We start from the raw sequence: 21,945 nt of genomic DNA, 5'->3' as shown, positions 1-21,945 counted from the left end.
ACACGCCGCTAGAAATGAACGAAGAGAATCATACTAGCGATAACAGAAACGGGGCAAGTGTTCTTGTCACGTAACAGCAAGCTCCCCGTCGCACACACACACACACACACACACACACACATGGAAGACACCCCCCCCCCCCCCCCTCGTGTGCGTGTGTGTGTGTGGGGGGTAAATTGAAACCAAAACACCCTCCTTGTTCTATGAATATGATATCTACAAATCTACAGAAATCAAGAGGCTCAGGAGACTTATTTAGGCTCCGAGAGTGATGAGGGCTCAGTTTCAGTTACATATCAATCAAATGAGTCGCTCGTATACCGTACGTGTGCAAGCTGCATGCAAGAAAAAGTATCACAAGCTGCCGTATGCAAAGCAACACCCGACGTCTAGAGCTTGCCCCCCGTCCCCGTCAATCTTAGCTCAAAGCTTAGCCGAGCAAAAGAGATGTCAGTGGGTGGAAAGAGAGACCCACGCAAATGATATTGTAAACGGGAGATTACGCAGTGTGATAAATGTAAATCCACTGTAGGCGACTGGCCGATTACAGTTGAAGATTATGTCTTGTAAGAATGATGCCAGCGAAAAAAGAAACGCATGCTCCCCGTCGCACACACACACACACACACACACTCACACACACTTTCCCAAACATGGAAGATCCCCCCCCCCTCGTGTGCGTGTGTGTGTGCTTTGGCAATGTAAACGTATGTTTTCTCATGCCAATAAAGCCCTTTGAATTTAATTGAATTGTGTGTGTGGGGGGTAAATTGAAACGAAACAAAACTACAACCTAAATTTGATAGAGGGCTGTGGTCAGGGTAAGCCTCACTCGAGAAACGACACTAGCTCTATGATTGAGAACGGCTCGCCAGTCGAGACCCCCCCCGATCGAAACTCAAGCAGAAACAACACAAGAAACCTTCCCGTCAAACATCGATCCGTGTGTGTGTGTGTGTATGCGACGCTCAGCTTGTTCTTGTGAGAGGGAACAGAAAGCCTCACTCCGTCACTCGTCTGTCTCTCTCTACCAACCTGTTTCAGGTTATTTTCCTATATCCATATATATCACACACTTATAGCTCACCTCACGACCACCATTCCATGAACTAGTGAAGAAAAGTATATAATCTTATCCCGTGCACATTGATTCACTCCCAACATCCCCGAGAGTACTCGACACGCGTTGCCCGTGCATGCGCGCGCGTGCACGTGTGCTGCCTCTTTGCAGCCAGCATGCAGCGCCAGCTGGTGCCACAGGGTGGTGCACCAACTCTCTCAAAACGATATTTTTATCCAGGGCCAGATTGGGTACTTGGGCCCCTGTATAAACGGGGGACCCCGTTTTTTTGTCGTTTTTTTATTTTTTTTATATTTTTTCCTAGCTTTATATATTTTTTAATGTTTTTCATGTTTTTTTTGAGAACAAGTACTGTGTGATATCACTGAAATCAAAAATAAAAGTCTTTAGTGAGAATTCTGAGTGAGAAAGTACCTCACACTAAAACGCAGTTTTCTCAGCTGTTTGTTTCCAAGATGGCCGTTTTTATGAAACCAAGCTTCATTCAAAGGCCAATAACTTCAGAACGGTGAAAGCAAACGACTCACTTCTTTTTTCTGGGCAAAGTAGAGTAGTAGATCTTTCATTTGAGATATGTGATGTTTTCAAAGATTTCTATATCGTATGTAAAAATGGCACCTGTGACAAAGATGGCTGACTGACTGTGGCACTGAAGGAGTTAAACTGATTAAAACCAAGTACAAAGATACTACCATGTAGTAGTAGTGGTAGAATGCATCTCAATGGTCAATCACACAATTTAGAACCTCCTCTTAAGCTCCTCCACCAATCTCCTTCCAGCTGTCTCGTGACTGTCCTGCCAATCTACAAGAGACCATAGAGATAATAAATGTTACAAAGATCAACAATCAATGAAATGAAACACTTTGTGAGTAAGTGAGTCAGTCAGTCAGTCAGTAGCGACTAATAGTGAGCTGATAATAATACTACCTGAGTATAAGCAGAGAGGGGCTGAGAAGGTGATTCTGGTTCCAAACTTTCCATCTGCATCTTCAAATACAGGCATCACTAGACCTCTCTGTTGAAACCACTCTTGGAGGGCATTCCTCATGGACTGATCTTTACTTGTGGATGCTAAATGAATAGATGAATGGACAGATTAGCCACTAGATCAGCAATGAAGTCCTGTGGCTGAAGACATATCAATTTACAATTGAGGCGACACTCTTATCCACAAAGTGGAGCTACAAAGTGTAAGATAGTTACAAAGTTACAAACTTCAAGATAAGAGTAAAGAACATGGACTCCAGTTAATCAACAACAGGGTAGGCAGTCGAGTAAATAGCATGGCAAGGAAACATTTAATTGCTACAAGACCGACGGTAGATCTTATAAGACAAACTTAGCTACCGCATACAAGCAAACAATCATTCTAAATAAAGTTTAAACAAGTAACAACCATACAGTACATCTGGATGCAATAACAAACATCAAAATAGGCAACAACTAGAACTGCACTCTTCCGAGTGCATACTTGCTTGTTGCACACTAGTAGGCCATAAATGGCCAACTAGTGCGCAAGCAGAGCGCGCAAGTACTTTCGACCGCTGTAAACTGTCACATCTCAGTATCTCTGTGAAGGAACGTTTGAAATGTATAAGCATTAGGTGTAACTATTTGCTACTAGTGCGCAATTTGATGCGTATGCCAAAAAAAAACAGCAAATCTGTGCCTGGTTTGCTGGGACCAGATTACACAAATGACCATATTTCTTACATCATCATTGAGAGCTAGTCATACACATACACACCACGTACTCTGGTCCCAGCAGATCAGGCACAATTTGCTATTTTATTTTTACTGATTATGTATATAGTATACGTATGATTATATAATATATAGAGTATGTAGTTGTAATTTGATTAGCAGTATACTGTGGTTACTTTGTGCCAAAACGTGACAGCCGTCAACCATTTGATGGGTATGCAAGAAAAACAGCAAATCTGTGCCTGGTTTGCTGGGACCAGATTACACAAATGACCATTTTTCTTACGTCATCATTGAGAGCTAGTCATACATATACACACCACATACTCTGGTCCCAGAAGATCAGGCACAATTTGCTATTTTATTTTGACTGATTATGTGTATAGTATACGTATGACTAGCTCTAAATGATGACGTAAGACATATGGTCATTTGTGTAGTCTGGTCCCAGCAAACCAGGCACAGATTTGCTGTTTTTTTTGCATACCCATCAAATGGTTGACGGCTGTCACGTTGAAGAGACCGGGCGAAATTATTACTTGCGCGCTCTGCTTGCGCAAGTAATTAGTGATAAAAAATAAATAAGCAGTGATAGGGGATGAGGGGAACTCTGACATCTGATGGATTTTCAGACTGCAGCAGAAGATGGGGAGTAAATGCAATATACATAATGCTACACATTATGCTAGCCATAACATGGGATCAATCTAATTAGGCTAATGCAAAACACCTTTGAAATCACAAGGAATAGGGTTAACTGTGGACATGAGGATGGAGCTCACCTGTGTCTGGACCCTGTAACAGTCTCAGCAGGCACTGACTAAGCTTGTATCTCGTCGCCTTCTTACTCCCCTCTCCGGCGGTCTCCATGCAAAACCTGCACACAGTACACCAGAGTTGGGTTGGGCTGTTTGTATTTCTGGAAACCATTTCATCATCGATAGTAGTGCAAACCTCCAGTTTGTTCATTGACACTGAATTAGTGACTAACATTGTGACCTCATAGACGTTTAGTTTGAGATATTATCTAAATCAGTTTTATTTAAATGCAGGGCTCAGAAAATGAAGCCATACTATAGTGAACTGTAAAACCACCATGGATTCTGTCATATCCCAGTTCAGTCATTGTTGTTGTCTTCAAAAAACATCATCATTACAGTCTTGTCACTGCTGTTTGTCCAAAGGGATGACTTGTTCAAATTCACAAATTAAAAGTGAGCTGCTCATAGAAATAACGTTTGAATTCTGTTTTAAGGTGGAAACATCTTTTCGATCTCCTACTTTCGGTATTTGTCGTATTATATATGACAAAGTATTCTGTGGTTAAGAGTGGTTAAACACGAACCCTGCGAATGTGAGCATGGCTGAGCTTCTGTACAGCGCAGATGTCCGGTCCGTCGTCGTGTTTACACACGCCGCTGTCTCCAGCAGAGTCTTCAGTCTGTGCTCCGCCTCCTCAGCTCTGGTAGGCAGGGCCAGAGGAAACCTCATGAGAGGAGAGACGCAAGACAACGCTGTTCGGAAAGCAGCCTGGCGAGCTGATGCCTCACTGGAATCTATGGAACACACAGTCATGAACAGTTAATCAAATTAATCACTCAAACAGATTGATAATCGATAATTGAATAAATATTAGACGAATAGTCGAATACCTATTTTAATGACTAATAACTAGAGGCGGTCATCGCCAGGTACCTGGCGATGCGATTACACATCGTTTCCGAGGGTCACGATGCGATTAATCCCGATTAATCCCGATTAATTGGGCTACGTTACGATTCGATTAATCCCGATTAATCCCGATTAATCACTCACTGTTAATCACTCAGTCTCAGTGTGACTAATAAACAAAGTGCTTTCTAATGATTATGAATATATATATATTCTTTCACAGTGCACGTTTTTAACTCAAATCTTTGCTTCTGGGGGGGTTCATAGAAGAACATATTTTCAGATGGGTGTCCGTGGCCAAATACAGAACAGCAATAAGCAGCTTTCTTTAAAATGAGTTTGTACAAGCATACAATAAATATATATTAATAATGACATAAGATGTCATGTCATAGAAATACATGGGCAGGATTTCGGTTGAGGTCAGCAGCACTCTGTCAAATTGCCTTTATTCTTTGTTAGGACAAAAAAGGTGCTTTTCTTTGTTTCCTTATTCAGGGAATTAATTTTCAGTTACTGAAGTGTCATTAAGGAAGCTTTGGGGTAGTTATTGAGACTATTATGTTGCACCTTTCTGTTTGTTTGCACACATTAAGGAGCATTTGGTTTAAAGTATTTTACAAGTGTATGGCAACATTTTGGATTCTATGATGTTGAGGGGACACGGGAACTCGATACAACTCACAACGTGTACAAGACCATATTGCCCTGCACTGACATCCAGAGATGCAGTCAAGACAACCATCCCGATCCCGAACACACGGACAGCTGCCCATGCACTCAGAAAAGGCGACTAGAATTACGAAGTCCATCGGCACTTTTATTGCAAAGGATTTACGTTCACATTCGGTCGTGGGGAGCGACGGATTCCGGGCCATGTTAGCACTTTGGAGCCACACTACATCGTCCCATCTCGGCCACATTTCACAGGCGGTCGATGGTGTGAGTTTTATCGAGTTCTCGTGTCCCCTCAACCTCATACAATCCAAAATGTTCCCTTTCTGTCATCTTTTTTCTCTTCCCCTCCGCGTTGGTAACTCGTTCTGTTTTGGTTGTTGAAAGCTAAAGCGTGTGCGAGCGCTGTGTGCGTCACTCTAAACGGTCCGGTACGACGACGCAGCGCAGTCGCAGATTAGTTCCGCCCTTTTGCTCCGGTAAAAAAAATACATTATATAATCGATGTTTGACATTTGTGCATCGATGAATTATCGCCCATGATGGCATCGCGATTAATTGACTAATCGATTTTTTTCCCCACCACTATTAGCCACCTCCCATTTGTTCTTGGGCCAGAGGTAGGGGGAAAAGTTATTCCAATACACCTGACCCCCCTTGATATTTTTCCAAATTTCATCTCTCCAGGGAGCACACACATCATCACATACTTTAGGAAGAACCTGTAATGATATTAGAATTAGTCATAGAACATTAGATCAATGCATCTTCGTGATGTGGTTGCAGGCCCTTTATAGTTGGTGCAGTCGGTCACTATCTGTGCCCCTATATACACCAGTGCTTTCTTATTGAAGTAGACTACCATAATAATGTTTAGTCCAGTGTCGGAACTGTCCTATGGTATGGCTACTGTGCGTGTCGGCGTCGTACAAATAATGTTGTCTGTGGGGAAAAGTGGAGATATTTAATTTATTTGAGTGACTAAAATACTGAAATGGATATGAAATGACAAGCTGAATCCGTGCGGTTGCGTATTTATATAGGCCTACACGGAAGGGCTGAGAGTGAGAACGTTTTTAATGTAATATATATTTTTTAATTTGACCACCTTGCTTGTCCTGGGTTGGGAATCTTTTAACATGCATTTCTGCTGACACTCCAATTGTCCGTTCCAATGGATTCTTTTCTGTATATCTTGGTGATACGATTCGGTTTCGCTTTCCAGGAAAGATCCCAGTTGGGTTTTCAGATAGGCCAACCCTAGTGATGTTTTTATCCAGTTCTTATAGCCTTCATCTTGGAACCTCTGAAAGGTTCCCATGGTGAGGAGGATGGTATCCGTCGGTGAATAGTCGAATTATAATAGTGTGTAGTGTGTATGTTCTAACTTCTACGGAGCGTCGGAGCCATGTTCCACTAGCGGCCGAATCTAATGTTTATGTTTAACTACGGAGAGTCGGAGACGGAGTCCAGACCAGAGCGAGTCGAGTGGGCGTTGTACATGGAGATTGTAGCCTGACGTGACGTGCACAGTGCACGCGGGCAGGGCGGTTACCAAGAAAACGAAACTTTATTTCAACCTGACTCATTTACAAGCAAATTGGCTGGCTGCATTTTATTTAGTCAGACAGACAATAAAACTAGTCCACCCTGACATTTGTATTGTGTGGTTTGCAGCCTTCTTCGTGTGATAGATACTAGCAATGTAGGCCTATACTATATGCAGTCATACGTCTGGGCAACCTTTGAACAAATAATTTCATCAATTGGGCGTATATAGTAGCATGGTGGTGATCAGCTTGTGGCACTGTTGATGCGTTATGGATGAGGATCCATGCCTCTTCTGTTATTACCCCAAACCCAAACCCTGATCATATATTTTTTGTCTGGTGGGGATGTGTTTCCTCATTCTGGTAAGACTGAATTAAACATGAAAATGAATAGCCAAGACCAGAATCCTACACCTTAATAACTTCACCGGAAAGATGAAACCTGCATGTAAAAGCTTTAACCCAGGTATAAAAGACTCACTCTATGAAAAATAGTGTTGAAAGACCTGAAAGGATTTGGACACACAGGCAAAGAACGTAAAGTATTTCCAAGGTATCTTTAGTGAGTAAATTCAGATCCAGAGCGTGTACAGTTGTAAAGGATAGAGGAGAGAGAGGTCTCCAATAGGACCAATGTCATCTCATAGGCACAAACATTTATACCAAAAAAGATGTCATAGTCTCAGTCCCCAGTTGGCACATTTCAATAGGTTGAAATGTCATATCATCGTGCTGTCATCGGGTGACAATTGGTCTGAAGCCTGTTTTTTATTTCAGTCACATTCCTTGATTATCCATTTTTTGTATCTTTATCTGGGGTGAGAGGCTATGGTGCTGTTCTCATCTTTAAGGCCATTAGGTTGTTGTTATGTTGTTGTGTTTTAGGCCATGTTTATCATTTGTCCTTGGTATAAGTGACATCTGCAGTGGATGACAACTGATAGCAAACTCCCCAGCTAACATGTCCATATGGGCCCCACTTGGGTTTTGATATGGGCTATGGGCTATGGGTTTTACCTGGGCCGTGCACCCACTTTTTGCACAGCACCCACCTGTGTTAGCCCATATGGGCTTACGTGGGTTTCTAACTGGGTCTTAGGTCGTATCCAAATGGGCCATTTGATGTCAGAACCATGTGTGCGCCACCTGTGTTTGCCTATATGGGTTTGAACTGGGATCTGACTGGGCCTTAAGTGGGTACCAGCAGGGTGAATTATATTTTACCCATGTAGGCCACACTTGTGTCTGCCCATTAAGGGCTCCAAGTGGGCCGTGCACCCACTTTTCACAAAGCACCCACCTGTGTTAGCCCATATGGGCTTACGTGGGTTTCTAACTGGGTCTTAGGTGGTATCCAAATGGGCCATTTGATGTCAGAACCATGTGTGCGCCACCTGTGTTTGCCTATATGGGTTTGAACTGGGATCTGACTGGGCCTTAAGTGGGTACCAGCTGGGTGAATTATATTTGACCCATGTAGGCCACACTTGTGTCCGCCCATTAAGGGCTCCAAGTGGGCCGTGCACCCACTTTTCACAAAGCACCCACCTGTGTTAGCCCATATGGGCTTACGTGGGTTTCTAACTGGGTCTTAGGTGGTATCCAAATGGGCCATTTGATGTCAGAACCATGTGTGCGCCACCTGTGTTTGCCTATATGGGTTTGAACCGGGAACTGAATGGGCCTTAAGTGGGTTCCAGCTGGGCGAATTATATGCGACCCATGTAGGCCAGACTTGTGTCCGCCCATTAAGGGCTCCAAGTGGGCCGTGCACCCACTTTTCACAAAGCACCCACCTGTGTTAGCCCATATGGGCTTACGTGGGTTTCTAGCTGGGTCTTAGGTGGTGTCCAAATGGGCCATTTGATGTCAGAACCATGTGTGCGTCACCTGTGTTTGCCTATATGGGTTTGAACCGGGATCTGAATGTGGGTTCCAGCTGGGCGAATTAAATGCGACCCATGTAGGCCAGACTTGTATCTGCCCATTAAGGGCTCCAAGTGGGTTTTCACCCAGTATACACTCAGGGCCCAGCTGTGGGTTTTAGGTGGGGTCCAAATTGGCAATTGTATCTCAAACCCATGTAGGCCTCACCTGTGTTTACCTATATAGGCTTGAAGTGGGATCTGAATGGGCCTTTAGTGGAGTCCAACTGGGCACTTTGAGACCGATGTAGATCCCACTTCCAGCAGCACAAGTGGGTAACACCCGGGAACTTTGCCAAAATGGGTTTCAAGTTGGTCCTGAAGGGATTTAAATGGAAGAATTTAGCAGTATATTGACATGAACCCTGTTTAACAACTGCAAACACATTGACACAAGATGTAAAAAGTGCCTAAGGTTTAGCCAATTTAAATTTTACCAGAGTGAAAAAGCTATATCAGAGAATATATCTTTTGACAAAGTTTATTGAAAACATGGTCACATGGAATCTATTGGTTGCAATATAAAGACAAGCTTTGTTCTTTCAGACCAATTTTCTGTTAATGTTTTAACATAACTGTCATAAATGAAACATATGAAAAACAAATTATTCACAAATTGTGTAAATAACACTTGTGTGAAGTGATGGGCGATCATATCATACATCACATTCCGTGCTCAGCCAATCAAATCATCGTACACATTGTTCAGCCAATCAAATTGTCGCAATGGGGTACACACATTGCTACGCCAATCAAATAATAGTTATGTGGAACACACAAACCTGGGCATAGGACGGGCTAGCACCCCTCAAAATAAATAAATAAAACACTATTGCAAGCTTATTGGGCAATGTTGATCATTTTCAAGAACTTGAACCATCAAGTGAAGATAGGGTTAAATTAAAGGATATTTAACTCTCAAACATGTTTGGGGTCATTCTAGCATTGTGGTGTTTTTTGTCACTGTACCCATCCTTTAACAACTAGGAGTAAGGAGCAGCCATTATCTCTGGGAGCTGGCGCTCAGGCAGCAATTAGGGGTTACGAATTTTGCTCAGGGACACTTTGACACATCGCTGGCCTAGCATCGTGCCAGGGACAACCAGGGGCTCTGGGTCCCCAGGCACGTTCACTAACTTGTGAGCACCCAGTTAAGTTGCTTGATTCAGTATTTAAATATTTGATATTCATATTATCAGACACGCCTCCTTCCTATGTAAACCTATGGTAACGTTAAAATCCATTTTAATCATGTTAGATTAATTGAAAACAACACTTAACCTACTGCAAGACATAGATACATTGACAGACAATATGGAGGAAGCACTTATAGAAACCCCAACTGAAGTACTAGGGCAGGACTGGAAGAAAAACAAACCATGGGCCACTGATAACATCCTAGATCTACCGGGAGGCAGTAAAGTGGATCACATAATCCACGTGTGGAAGCATAGATGCAGGGAGAAGACAGGGCAACAATAAAGCAGCCTAGAAAACACAAAATAAACTGAGGAGGACACAACAACATACAGCCACAATAATAGAAGACAAGCATGACTCTACTAACCGAGAAGGATCTTGAAAAAGGAGATATTCAAAGTCAGAATACTGATTGAGAAGCACCTTTAGCACCAGCACAACCTGTACCACAACAGGTAATCCAAGCACTATACCCAAGCAGTGCAGTTCTTATAAACAACATCATGGCGGAAGCACTCATAGAATATCACACCACCATATCCATCAGAGGAAGACCCTACCATCTCCAATGACATCAAACTTATGGCATGGAGATGAAGAGAAAAGTAATAACCTGGTCACCAGCCACAGCCATACAGTACATATATCACCAAGGAACAGGCCACTTGCCTGAAGGAAGTAAAGGGCTTGGGTCCTTTGTGAGTGAAGATGGCAGCTCCACAAAAGATAAAAGCAATAATTGGGATAGCAACATCAGCTATGACTAGACTATACAGTATTTGGAAACATAACAAATAATAAATCAGCTTCTCAGTGAAGCTGAGATTACAAGTCACTTGTAATCTCCACCCTATTCCATTGGCTCTGAAAGCTGGACACTTACAGCGGACACCGAGCACAGGATACAGTCATTTTAAAGCAAGTGTGACAGAAGAATGCTACATATATCGTATAAGAAGACCAGTCAAATGATTATGTTAAGACAGTTTAGCTACCACCCATGCTGGAGAACAGGAGCCTCTACTCTCATGGTCATGTCACAAGACATACCCTCCCTGTCAAAGACAATAGTACAGGGGACAGTGGAGGGAAAGTGGAGAAGAGGCAGACAGGCAGATTAAGTCCTGAGTGGACAACATCAAGGAGTGGACTGGCTGCAGCTTTAAAACCCTGATATGCACAACAGAAGATCGAAAAGCACTGGAGAGTGCCCAAGCATCCACCATGACACCTGTACAACCCCCTAGGCCATGGGATGAGTGAGTGAAAGCAATTTAAACTGTATGGGGCGTTCACAGAAGCCTGTGTAGGCGTTACATTGAGCCCAAACATGTTTGAAATGAAACTCCCCATAACTATTGTAAACAATAATTTTAGAATAGTGTATAAATTGGCAAACTACATGAGGAACTTAAATATTCGGAACACAAAAAGTAAGAGGAACCTGACACAATCACGACTTGACGATCATTTAAAATTGAACACAAAAAAGCCAACTGGAGAAAGAGACAGATTAAACTTGAACTCTCAACTTGAACTAAAATAAGAGGGTTCTTATGAGGAGGTAGTTGTTTGCGTGCGTGTGTTGGTGTGTGTGTTACCAAGACTGTGTCAGATGGTGTTTTTTCTATTGGGGCTGTGCCCCATTGTCCTATGTGTTCTCAAGTGCTCCCTCTCCCTCCTTCTGCTGAATGTCCTGTGTGACTGCCACTGTGTTCTTCTTTAGTGTCCCTAAAAATAAATAACAAGAAGCTGACTTAGTAATGCTAGTTTGATTCTTACATTATGAAACATCATGAGACATGTGTATATTTTAAAAAAATATATATAATAGAGTGTGATTAGGGACTAATGGATTGGCCACCACAACCATCTTATTAAAGGCCTATTCATAGTCTGGATTTTCAGTGGTGAGGTGACCACCGGAGCTGTAATAACGCAGAGCGGTGGTGAGTAAAAACAGCAAGAAGGGCTCTTCACTGCGGCTCTGTGACGTCATGTTGTAGTTGCGGGGTCACCTCACCACCAATAAATCAGACTGAATAACGCTTAAGAATTTATCATGAAAGTTGTACTACAATCTAATCACACGGCCAAGTGCTACAATAAATTACATGATTAATTATACATCAATAATAGCTATGATCTGTAAAGATATTTTTGCTGCATATTGAGGATTATTTTCTGAACAGAAAATTAAAAACAAACCAAAAAACTGTAATTTTAAATGTCTTGAGCAAATGTTTTGCCAAACACCATTTCAAGTTAGAATGACAAGAGGAAAGTTCAATATAAATTTACAGTGGAGCAACCATTATGTGCATGCAATCAAAGGGCCAGATTCTATCGACTATGCATGTGATTGTGATTCGAAACTACATTTTGAAGTGAATATATTTCAACTTACAACTGGTTCCAGTAGGGCGGCTCTGTGTCCCACATTCAGTTGCTCACATTCAGGGTTCCAGCAGCTGATCAGAGTTTCAGTTGGGCAGCAATTCCACTGTGACCCAGGGTTCCTACACATAATTTTACATTTCAAGATGTCAAATTCTCAGTATGTTTATGTTTTTTTTAAATGAAATAAATCTAATTCCATAGTTTACATACTTGCATGAGAACCTCCAGGACACACACTGGGGCTGCTGGTCATACTAAAGTGGCGGACACAGTTGTCTCTCTGGGACACAGTAGTCAGTCCAACGCTGTTCATTCCACAGGGAGGTGTAGGTCACATGTCTTTGCGATGGCCTACAGTACATTCAATAAAGAAAACGTACATTTTAGCAAACATAAAAAACTAACTTTAAGCAGTAGCATGGTGTGGGCCACAATGTCAAACAGCTCAGGAGAAATACAGCATCACATCACATGACATGTGGAGGAGTGAGCGAGCAGGAGTGTGCAGAATTGGAATGTGGCAGCCTGTCAGTCCAACCTACTTGATTCATGCGGACTAAGGCTGCAACAACGAATCGATTAAATCGATTAAAATCGATAATTGAATTCGTTGCCAACGAATTATCTTAGCGATTATTATCGCGGGTGTTTTCCAACATTAAAATGTAACATAAAGCTGCTTTCTTTTTACCGTTCAGTAACGGCACTAGGCTGAACGAACAATATGCAACGGGTCGTATAAACACAACACAAGATTGTCTTGAACGTGACCAGAGTGCTCCGCATCTATTCTACCCCTCTCTCTCTGAGTCTCTCACAACTTCAGTCTCCCCCCCCCCCCCCACACACACACCGCAACGATCCTGTTGCAACGTTAGCTTGCTAGCCTAGCAAGGTTGTGTTTACTGTTGATAGCTTTAGCAGCTATCGCTAACATGAGGAACAGCAACAACAAGTCCTCTTTGGCTCTCCGTGTTCATCGGATTCTTTATCTTACATAAAGAAATACGAGCGACCTGTTAAAGAAGTTAAGAACACAGCGTGGGGACAGAAGTCACAGTGACAGACTTGTACTGAGCGTGCCGTATGTGACTGTGAGCATTGCGGGCTGAGAGGACTCCCCCCTCCGCTCCCAAGGCTCAGGAGGGAGGGGGCTGTTTGACTGTACTGTGCGCTGGGCAGGAGCATGTCTTAACGGTAGAACGGAGCGGCACTAAAAGTCAGCATTGCAAAAATAAAAAGTATGATTTTATATTAATGATTTATATAAAAGTAAGTAAATTCTGTCTTTCATATATTTTATTTATTCCATGAATATTTTTCTTCACAGTTAGGTTTGTGGGCAGGGGGTGCTTAGGGGGGGCTGAGCCTCCAGCAAGGGGGGCTAAAGCCCCCCCCCAGCGCTGTCGCTGACCCTAAAGGGTCTGTAACAGAGTACAAAAATGGAACCAAATGGACTCAAAATTGATTTTACAATAGAAATTAAAATATAAAAATTGGGGTCCCAGAGATAGAAATGGAAAGAAAGACAGTCAGCTATACACGGTCAACATTACAGATTACAGATTACAGTATCATTACAAGTAGGAATGGCAATGAAATCAAATTGGATAAAAAAGGGGGTAACATATTAATTTTGAAGGAGTATTCATTTTTATTATCTTTATTGTTAGTTACAACATGCCTAAAATAACTTGAAGTTAATTTTTTTAAGTAATTGCAAAAAGGTGCCATAATCCGATTAATCGATTCATCGTTTAAATAATCGGCCGATGAACCGATTATGAAATTAATCGTTAGTTGCAGCCCTAATGCGGACTCACATTTAATCCTCACTTCCTTGCTCAGATCGAGGTGGGACTTATGCGTCTAATAATAGAAGGGAAATTCCAGGTTGTGTGCCAATGTACTTGGCAAACACCCCAACACAGTGGTTTTTAAAGTGGGGTCTGGGGATCCCCAGGGGTCCTTGAGGGGATTCCAGGGGTCTCTACATAAATTATGGATAGTTGCGATCCGAATGGACCCTAATGTTGCTGCAACTCCGAGAACCAAATCCATTTTGTTTGACCACCATAACTGTACACTCTCAGATAATTATGGTGGTCCATATTCTAATGCAGGGGTTCTCAAAGTGGGGTGCGATGACCCCCACGGCCCTATATTGCCACAAAATATTATTAGAACCACTGCCCTAAAACAGCCATTGTTACCTCCTCGGTCGTTTCAACATCAGTCTGTACATCAGATGGAGTCTCTGCTTCTGACGCATGTGTCTTAAAAAGAAAGATCACAAAAACAGGGGAAAGAGACATTAAAGTTAAAGCAATATTATGCCGAACCTTTGAATAGCATAGGGCTATCATACGCCTATCATATAGCCTCTCATTGCCTACTTACTTACACACTTGTAAAAGCTTAAAAGCTACTGGTGGGAAACTTGTCAAAAGTAACAAGTTGGGTTTATGATGACAATATTAAAAAACTATGTGAAACGCTAACGGTGGCCTATTTACAGATCTGTCGCACTCCCTATTCCACCAGTTACATAGCAGCTGTATGCTGTGGCATGCTTTTACTAGTGTACATCAAATGTTTTGCAAAATTACATCATTAACTCATTGACTCACGTCGATCTCCAAAACCGTGATCGAAGGTCAGCCCTACTCTGTACCACCCCTCTGAGTGTACAGATTTGTACACTCAGAGTTAAAGACCTGTCAGGGTCCATTTGGTTCCATGTGTTACACTCTCAGACAGTTACAGACCTTATAAGGGTCTATTTGGTTCCTGTACTATCAATCATTTAGCTGGGGACCCCCTGGAACTCCCTCAATACAGTAGGACCCCACTTTGAGAACCATATGGTTATCCCACCTGGCTCCCACATAGGAGCCAGGTGAGCCCACCTCTAAACCACATGGGACCCATGTTGGCGTGCTGGCTGGGCACTGGAAACAGACCTGTAAATATATAGATATAGATTAACTGATATATCAGTTCATCTTATGTGCTGTGTTTCAGGGTTGAGCTGCTTAACGACCACACTGTTTTAAAAACGTTTTACTACCGGTATTATTATTATAATTTGGTGGTACTATCAATCATTTGTGTTTCGGGACCGACACACATGCATGTGGACACATCACATTACTACTGTTGTTAGCTAAGCTTACCCAAGCACTGTATAGCCACTTCCAAATGCCAGCAGCTAACTCATTTTAGTTATTGAATCAAAATGCACAGCAGATAACAGAAGTTAAATGTAGATGTACTCATCGCAAAAATAATGATAGTCAAATGAATAGGCATGCTAGCTCTTACCTACATGTCCTGTAGCAGTAGCTGCCTGTACATTGCATGGACACGCACCGGCGTCTCCTGGTCTTCTGCTGCGAGACCTGACCTGAGCCCTGGTCGACGTCTTCTTTGTCTTTTTGCGGGCACGGCCCCTTTCCTCGTCCATAACGCTGGTATATACAGTATAGTGTATAGTAGCCTATATTATATATAGCCGCGCCGCGCCGGTTGATCAACAAAGCCGCGCTTCTTCCATGTCAGTGACAGCCGGGCAGTGAAAGAAAGAAAGAGCGGGCTAACTTCGAGATAGTTGCCTGTTGACTCAGGAGCCAATCACTGCAACCAACGTCACACAGTCAGTCATAGTATGACCACACAGCCAATCACATCCAAGCGGGACTTGCAATGCACTCTGGGTGTTTTACTGGGTTGCCAAACCACCTGCCATTTCAAAGTATTTTAGTACATAGGCTTAATGGGGGGGAGATTTTTTTATTTATTCAAACCTGGTAGCCTAACCATATGTGGTTTTAACTTAGAACTGGTCACTCATGTCTGGGTCCTATATAGGTTATGTATGGGCTAAATGGGCATGGGTTAGAACTGGTCACTCATGTCTGGGTCCTATATAGGTTATGTATGGGCTAAGTGGGCATGGGTTAGAACTGGTCACTCATGTCTGGGTCCTATATAGGTTATGTATGGGCTAAGTGGGCCTGGGTTAGAACTGGTCACTCATGTCTGGGTCCTATATAGGTTATGTATGGGCTAAGTGGGCATGGGTTAGAACTGGTCACTCATGTCTGGGTCCTATATAGGTTATGTATGGGCTAAATGGGCATGGGTTAGAACTGGTCACTCATGTCTGGGTCCTATATAGGTTATGTATGGGCTAAGTGGGCATGGGTTAGAACTGGTCACTCATGTCTGGGTCCTATATAGGTTATGTATGGGCTAAATGGGCATGGGTTAGAACTGGTCACTCATGTCTGGGTCCTATATAGGTTATGTATGGGCTAATAATACATGGGTGACCAGTGCTAACCCATGCCCACTTAGCCCATTTAAACCCATAAGGGACCCAGGTTTCGTAAATGTTTCGTTATTTGTCTAACCTCTTTAACGCTTATAAGTCAAAAACCGTTCGATATTACGGGCCCATCTTTTAGTATGTTATATAGCTTGTCGGGACGAACAATCTGATATGTGGTTCGCCACACACGGTCGTGTGCTTTAGGAGCTTAGGGCTACACTTTGAAGCGCGATAGCTCCTCCCACAAAGGTCGTAAATAAAAGTTAGTTGCATCCACGCGTAGCTATCGATAAGACGAACGCCCTGATATGTGTCTCCTTGCTGGTACTCAATTTTAAATTTAGCATTTCAACCATAAACACACTCTTTGGTTCATTATGTCTATAAGGCTTCCAGACAGGTAACCCTAGGGTTACCTAGGGTTAGGGTTACGGGCTACGGGGGTCGCACGACAATGGCGGACATATCGGAGCGTAGATCTCGGAAAACTGAACACGCCCATGTCAATTACTTGGCTGACGGACGTATCGTTCTCGAGCTATCGCGCGTTGAAAACTAACCCTAGGGTTAGCCAATTAAGAGAACCGTAAGTCCCTGTGCTGGGAAACAGATATCAGCGTCTTCAGCTCGTCGTGCTGAGTCCGAAAATGGTCTCGGTTTTTTCCACAACATTTCGGGGGGCTGGGGACAGGAAGTTGGCGTTTACACCCACTTCCTGACGTCGTAGAGAGATAAGACCACCACCGTTGGAATCGGGGCAAAAAAGTAAGTGGGAATACATGCCCCTTCATTAGAAAAAATCACAGGAAATATGTTGTTTTTGGATGCAAAGGTGACATTTTTACAAACTTTGGCGCCCTTTTTCACCACTTTCCCCACAAGGGACCCAGGTGTGGATGCCCAGTTCTTACCCATGCACACTTAGCCCATACATAACCTATATAGGACCCAGACATGGGTGACCAGTTCTAACCCACGCACACTTAGCCCATATATATCCCACAAGACGCCCATATATGGATGACCAGTTCCAACCCACGCCCACTTAGCCCATATATATCCCACAAGGGACCCATACATGGGTGACCAGTTCTAACCCATGCCCACTAAGCCCATAAATAACATATATAGGACCCAGAAATGGGTGACCAGTTCTAACCCTTGCCCACTAAGCCCATAAATAACCTATATAGGACCCAGACATGGGTGACCAGTTCTAACCCACGCACACTTAGCCCATATATATCCCACAAGGGACCCAGGTGTGGATGCCCAGTTCTTACCAATGCACACTTAGCCCATACATAACCTATATAGGACCCAGACATGGGTGACCAGTTCTAACCCACGCACACTTAGCCCATATATATCCCACAAGGGATCCAGGTGTGGATGCCCAGTTCTTACCAATGCACACTTAGCCCATACATAACCTATATAGGACCCAGACATGGGTGACCAGTTCTAACCCATGCCCACTAACCCCATAAATAACATATATAGGACCCAGAAATGGGTGACCAGTTCTAACCCATGCACACTTAGCCCATATATATCCCACAAGAGGCCCATATATGGATGACCAGTTCTAACCCATGCCTACTTAGCCCATATATATCCCACAAGGGACCCATACATGGGTGACCAGTTCTAACCCTAGCCCACTAAGCCCATAAATAACCTATATAGGACCCATACATGGGTGAAAAGTGCTAACCCATGCCCACTTAGCCCATATACACCCATAAGGGACCCAGGTGTTGGTGACCTGTTCTAACCCATGCCCACTTAGCCCATGAATAACCCACAAGGGACCCAGGTGTGGATGCCCAGTTCTTACCCATGCACACTTAGCCCATACATAACCTATATAGGACCCAGACATGGGTGACCAGTTCTAACCCATGCCCACTTAGCCCATACATAACATATATAGTACCCAGACATGGGTGACCAGTTCTAACCCATGCCCACTTAGCCCATACATAACCTATATAGGACCCATACATTGGTGACCAGTGCTAACCCATGCCCACTTAGCCCATATAAACCCATAAGGGGCCCAGGTGTTGGTGACCAGTTCTAACCCATGCCCACTTAGCCCATGAATAACCCACAAGGGACCCAGGTGTGGATGCCCAGTTTTTACCCATGCACACTTAGCCCATGCATAACCTATATAGGACCCAGACATGGGTGACCAGTTCTAACCCATGCCCACTTAGCCCATACGTAACCCATATGGGACACAGACATGCGTGCCCAGTTCTAACCCATGCCCGCTTAGCCCATATATATCCCACAAGGGACCCATACATGTTGACCAGTTCTAACCCATGCCCACTTGGCCCATTTGTAACCCATATCGAACCCACAATATTTGCCCAGTTCAAGCCCATGCCCACTTAGCCCACATAGAACCTACCTGGAACCCAGTATAATTGCCCAGTTCTAGCCCATGCCCACTTGGTACCCATAAACACACATACACCCCATATGGTGCCCACATGGACATGTTAGCTGGGTCAGTACACACGTATGACATCTTTTTTTTTGTGGCTTTCTCCCTTTATTTTATGTTTTTTATGGACAGTAGGCTGACAGGAAACGGGAAGAGAGATGGGGGGGTGACATGCAGTAAGGGCCGTCGGGATCGGGAGTCGAACCCGCGGTACACTGCCAGACTGGATTACCAGCCAAAGTGCCTAGACCGCTGAGCCACAGCCCAGGCCTGTATATGATGGTATCATGGTATGACAGGGAAGTCCTGTGCATACAGACATTACAAGAGGCAATACAAGGTATTTTTAACATTGTTATAAGATGAGAACATAAATATGAAACAATAAAACATAATTAAACAAAATACCTATCAACTCCCACATCTGGTCACATATTAGACCATGTTAAAAATCAACATTTTGTTTTCCGACTATCAAGGCTCCTTCTCAGTTTTTACCCAGTAGCGACATCTGTATGCTGGGTTTAGACAATATTCTAAAAGTGACTAGTGGGCAGGCAAAATATGGCTTATAATGTAGGTCGATAACTCATGGAAAGAATAAAAAGACTGTATAAAGGTGAACAGGGCAGTATTATAAGTGATGAAGCAGAAACATTAATTCACAAGCTCCCTGTAGATGCATCACGATCATTGCAGTCTGAGAATCCCATCGTCAATATTCGGGAAAACAGCTGCCCCTGGCCTGTTGCAACAGTCTGTCTTGAGAGACTACGATCATTGTACCTCAACATGTGTGTGTGTGTACTGTGTGGACAGAGAGCAACGGGCCCTCTCTGTCAAACGGACCAAAACCTGTCTACTGGTTTTCATGTGTCTCTCCCGTAGTCTTTTTCCTGAATTTCTCCGTTCTCCTTAGTTCTCTTTATTTCTCCTTCCGTCCTCTCTCCTCTCTCCTGAGGCTTTACTTACTCATGTGTTTCCTGGTTGTTCTGTCGGTATCTGGGGAATCTTAAGGTCAAATCATACCTGTGCTAGTCCCACATCTGGCACGCTATAGCATGGATTTAATTTGGTCGTTTTTGGTTTGGGGTCCTTTCCGATATGTATGCATTCAGAGTTATATGTAAGGCCAGGGGGTCAGTTAACCTTTGGACCATCGTAGCATGGGACGACAGAGAGACTCGCTCATGGCTCTCTTGGAGCAACCACGGAACTTGCACAGAAAAATCTATCTAATGGTTAAGATGAGTCTATTTGTAATGTTTAGAGCACGATGATCATGGTACATACTTTGGGACAACACATGAAAAATACCTCCTTCTTCATCAGTTATGATACGTCATACCCACCTGTTCCTTGTTGTGTCTCATGACAGTCAGTGATGGAGCCTGTCTGGTAATGGTCAGGATGGGATGGAACATTTCCCCTCTTTCTTTTCCTTTTTTCTTTTTTTTCTTTATTGGTCAACTGACAGAACTCAAAATTCAGAGAACGCTGTGTATGGTGCAAGCTTGCTCTCTGCGATCTTCTCCGCAAAAGTCAAAATATGTTCTATAAACATTTAGAACCTTTATTGGCCACTAAATCAGACAAGAACTCCAAATTCTTTGAGAACGGCTGTGTATGGTGCAAGCTTGCTCTCTGCGATCTTCTCCGCTTTCTTTCTCATGGTGATCAAGGCCTTTTTCTTTTTGTAGTGGAGCTTAGACTTCTCTTTTCTCTTCTCCTCCAGAGTGGCTGTGATAGCCTGATACTTCCAGCCAACCTCATGGGCCAGGCGCCCAAGGAGGGCATACTTGCGAGTGGGCTTCAGGCGCACAATCTTGAGGGCAGCTGGGACGACCATACGCTTCCTCTTATCGTATGGAGGGGGGACACCATCAAACACCTTCAGTCTGTCCAGTGCAGACTGTCCTCTCTTAGTTTTGTGAGGAAGCATACCTCTGACAGTCCTCCAGAAGATCTTACTGGGAGCTCTGAAGTGGTATGGTCCACGGGAGGGATTGGTGTTCATCCTCTTACGCAGGAAAGCCAGGTACTTCAGTTTGTTGCGGTAGAAGTTTCCAGAGATGTTGATTCCCTCACATCTCACCACTACCACCTTGTGGCCCAGCAGGACCTGTTTAGCCACAATGGCAGCAAGACGCCCCAGTAGATGGCCTCTGCCATCAAGCAGAAGAACCTTATTGAACCGGTCCGCCATGATGTCCTGTGCCAAAAAAAGGTTTCTTGCTTCCAGGAAGAAAAAGGGGGAGGTCTGTAGCTGATTCCGCTCGTGTTTTCCTAAAGTTCACAGGCCAGCTGTGTTGAAATGTCATATCATCGTGCTGTCATCGTGCTGTCATCGTGCTGTCATCGGGTGACAGTTGGTCTGAGGCCTGTTTTTGACTTGCATTAATGCAGGGCAGAATAAAAGCACGATGAACGATGCAAGTTGGAAATGCATGCCCCTCCCCAGACATTAAGTCTGTCTCCCTTGTATGCCCATATATGGAGTTCTTTGAAAGGCATGCCCAAATATGGAGTATATGCAGGCAGCTTGTGGAGTTCTGTGTCAGGAATGCTCAAATATGGAGTGTTGTGAGGTCAGAACAGCCCAGCTCCATATATGGACAATGGGCAGGGGCCGGTCCAGAGCCCGGGCAGAGGCCTTTTTGGGGCGGTTCTGGACAACCGTGGGTCCGACCTGTTGAATTTGAAGTCGGTGGGGCTAACGCTTCTCAAATTACGTAGATTACACACACACACACACACACACACACACACACACACACACACACACACACACACACACACACACACACACACACACACACACACACGCACACACACACACACACACACACACACATACAGAGACTTGGTGCAGATTGGTGCATATAGACTTTTTGATGTCAATCAATCAAGTCACCTTAATTTAAGTGGCAGGTGGCAAAAAA

General features: G+C 43.7%; 2 protein-coding genes across 2 annotated transcripts; both read right to left on the bottom strand.

The window, feature by feature from the left end:
• Positions 1-57: 57 nt before the first annotated feature.
• LOC308315722 (uncharacterized protein) lies at positions 58-5,164 on the bottom strand. Its single transcript, XM_080763840.1, has 5 exons — positions 5,145-5,164; positions 4,134-4,344; positions 3,571-3,665; positions 2,012-2,155; positions 58-1,885 (listed from the first exon to the last, which is right to left on the bottom strand). Exons 2-5 carry the CDS (start codon positions 4,277-4,279, stop codon positions 1,821-1,823), a joined length of 450 nt encoding a protein of 149 aa, XP_080619966.1. The 5' UTR covers positions 4,280-4,344; positions 5,145-5,164; the 3' UTR covers positions 58-1,820.
• A 15,391-nt stretch (positions 5,165-20,555) lies between these two features.
• Positions 20,556-21,209, bottom strand: LOC308315681 (large ribosomal subunit protein uL13; the record flags this gene model as incomplete). The annotated part of the gene is made up of 1 exon (XM_080763792.1): positions 20,556-21,209. One exon carries the CDS (start codon positions 21,207-21,209, stop codon positions 20,592-20,594), a length of 618 nt encoding a protein of 205 aa, XP_080619918.1. The 3' UTR covers positions 20,556-20,591.
• Between the last annotated feature and the right edge of the window lie 736 nt (positions 21,210-21,945).

This window comes from Protomyctophum bolini, assembly GCF_963924005.1.
Source record: "Protomyctophum bolini genome assembly, chromosome: 5".
Classification (NCBI taxonomy): domain Eukaryota; kingdom Metazoa; phylum Chordata; class Actinopteri; order Myctophiformes; family Myctophidae; genus Protomyctophum; species Protomyctophum bolini.
This window is presented reverse-complemented; position numbering and strand designations above follow the sequence as displayed.

Bases quoted from the DNA above. Each gene is read 5' to 3' on its own strand.
- LOC308315722 (XM_080763840.1), bottom strand. From the start codon at position 4,279: ATGAGGTTTCCTCTGGCCCTGCCTACCAGAGCTGAGGAGGCGGAGCAC. The intron at 3,666-4,133 runs GTTCGTGTTTAA...TACTGTGTGCAG, and splicing joins GCCATGCTCACATTCGCAGG to GTTTTGCATGGAGACCGCCG. The intron at 1,886-2,011 runs GTAGTATTATTA...GGTCTCTTGTAG, and splicing joins CCCTCTCTGCTTATACTCAG to ATTGGCAGGACAGTCACGAG.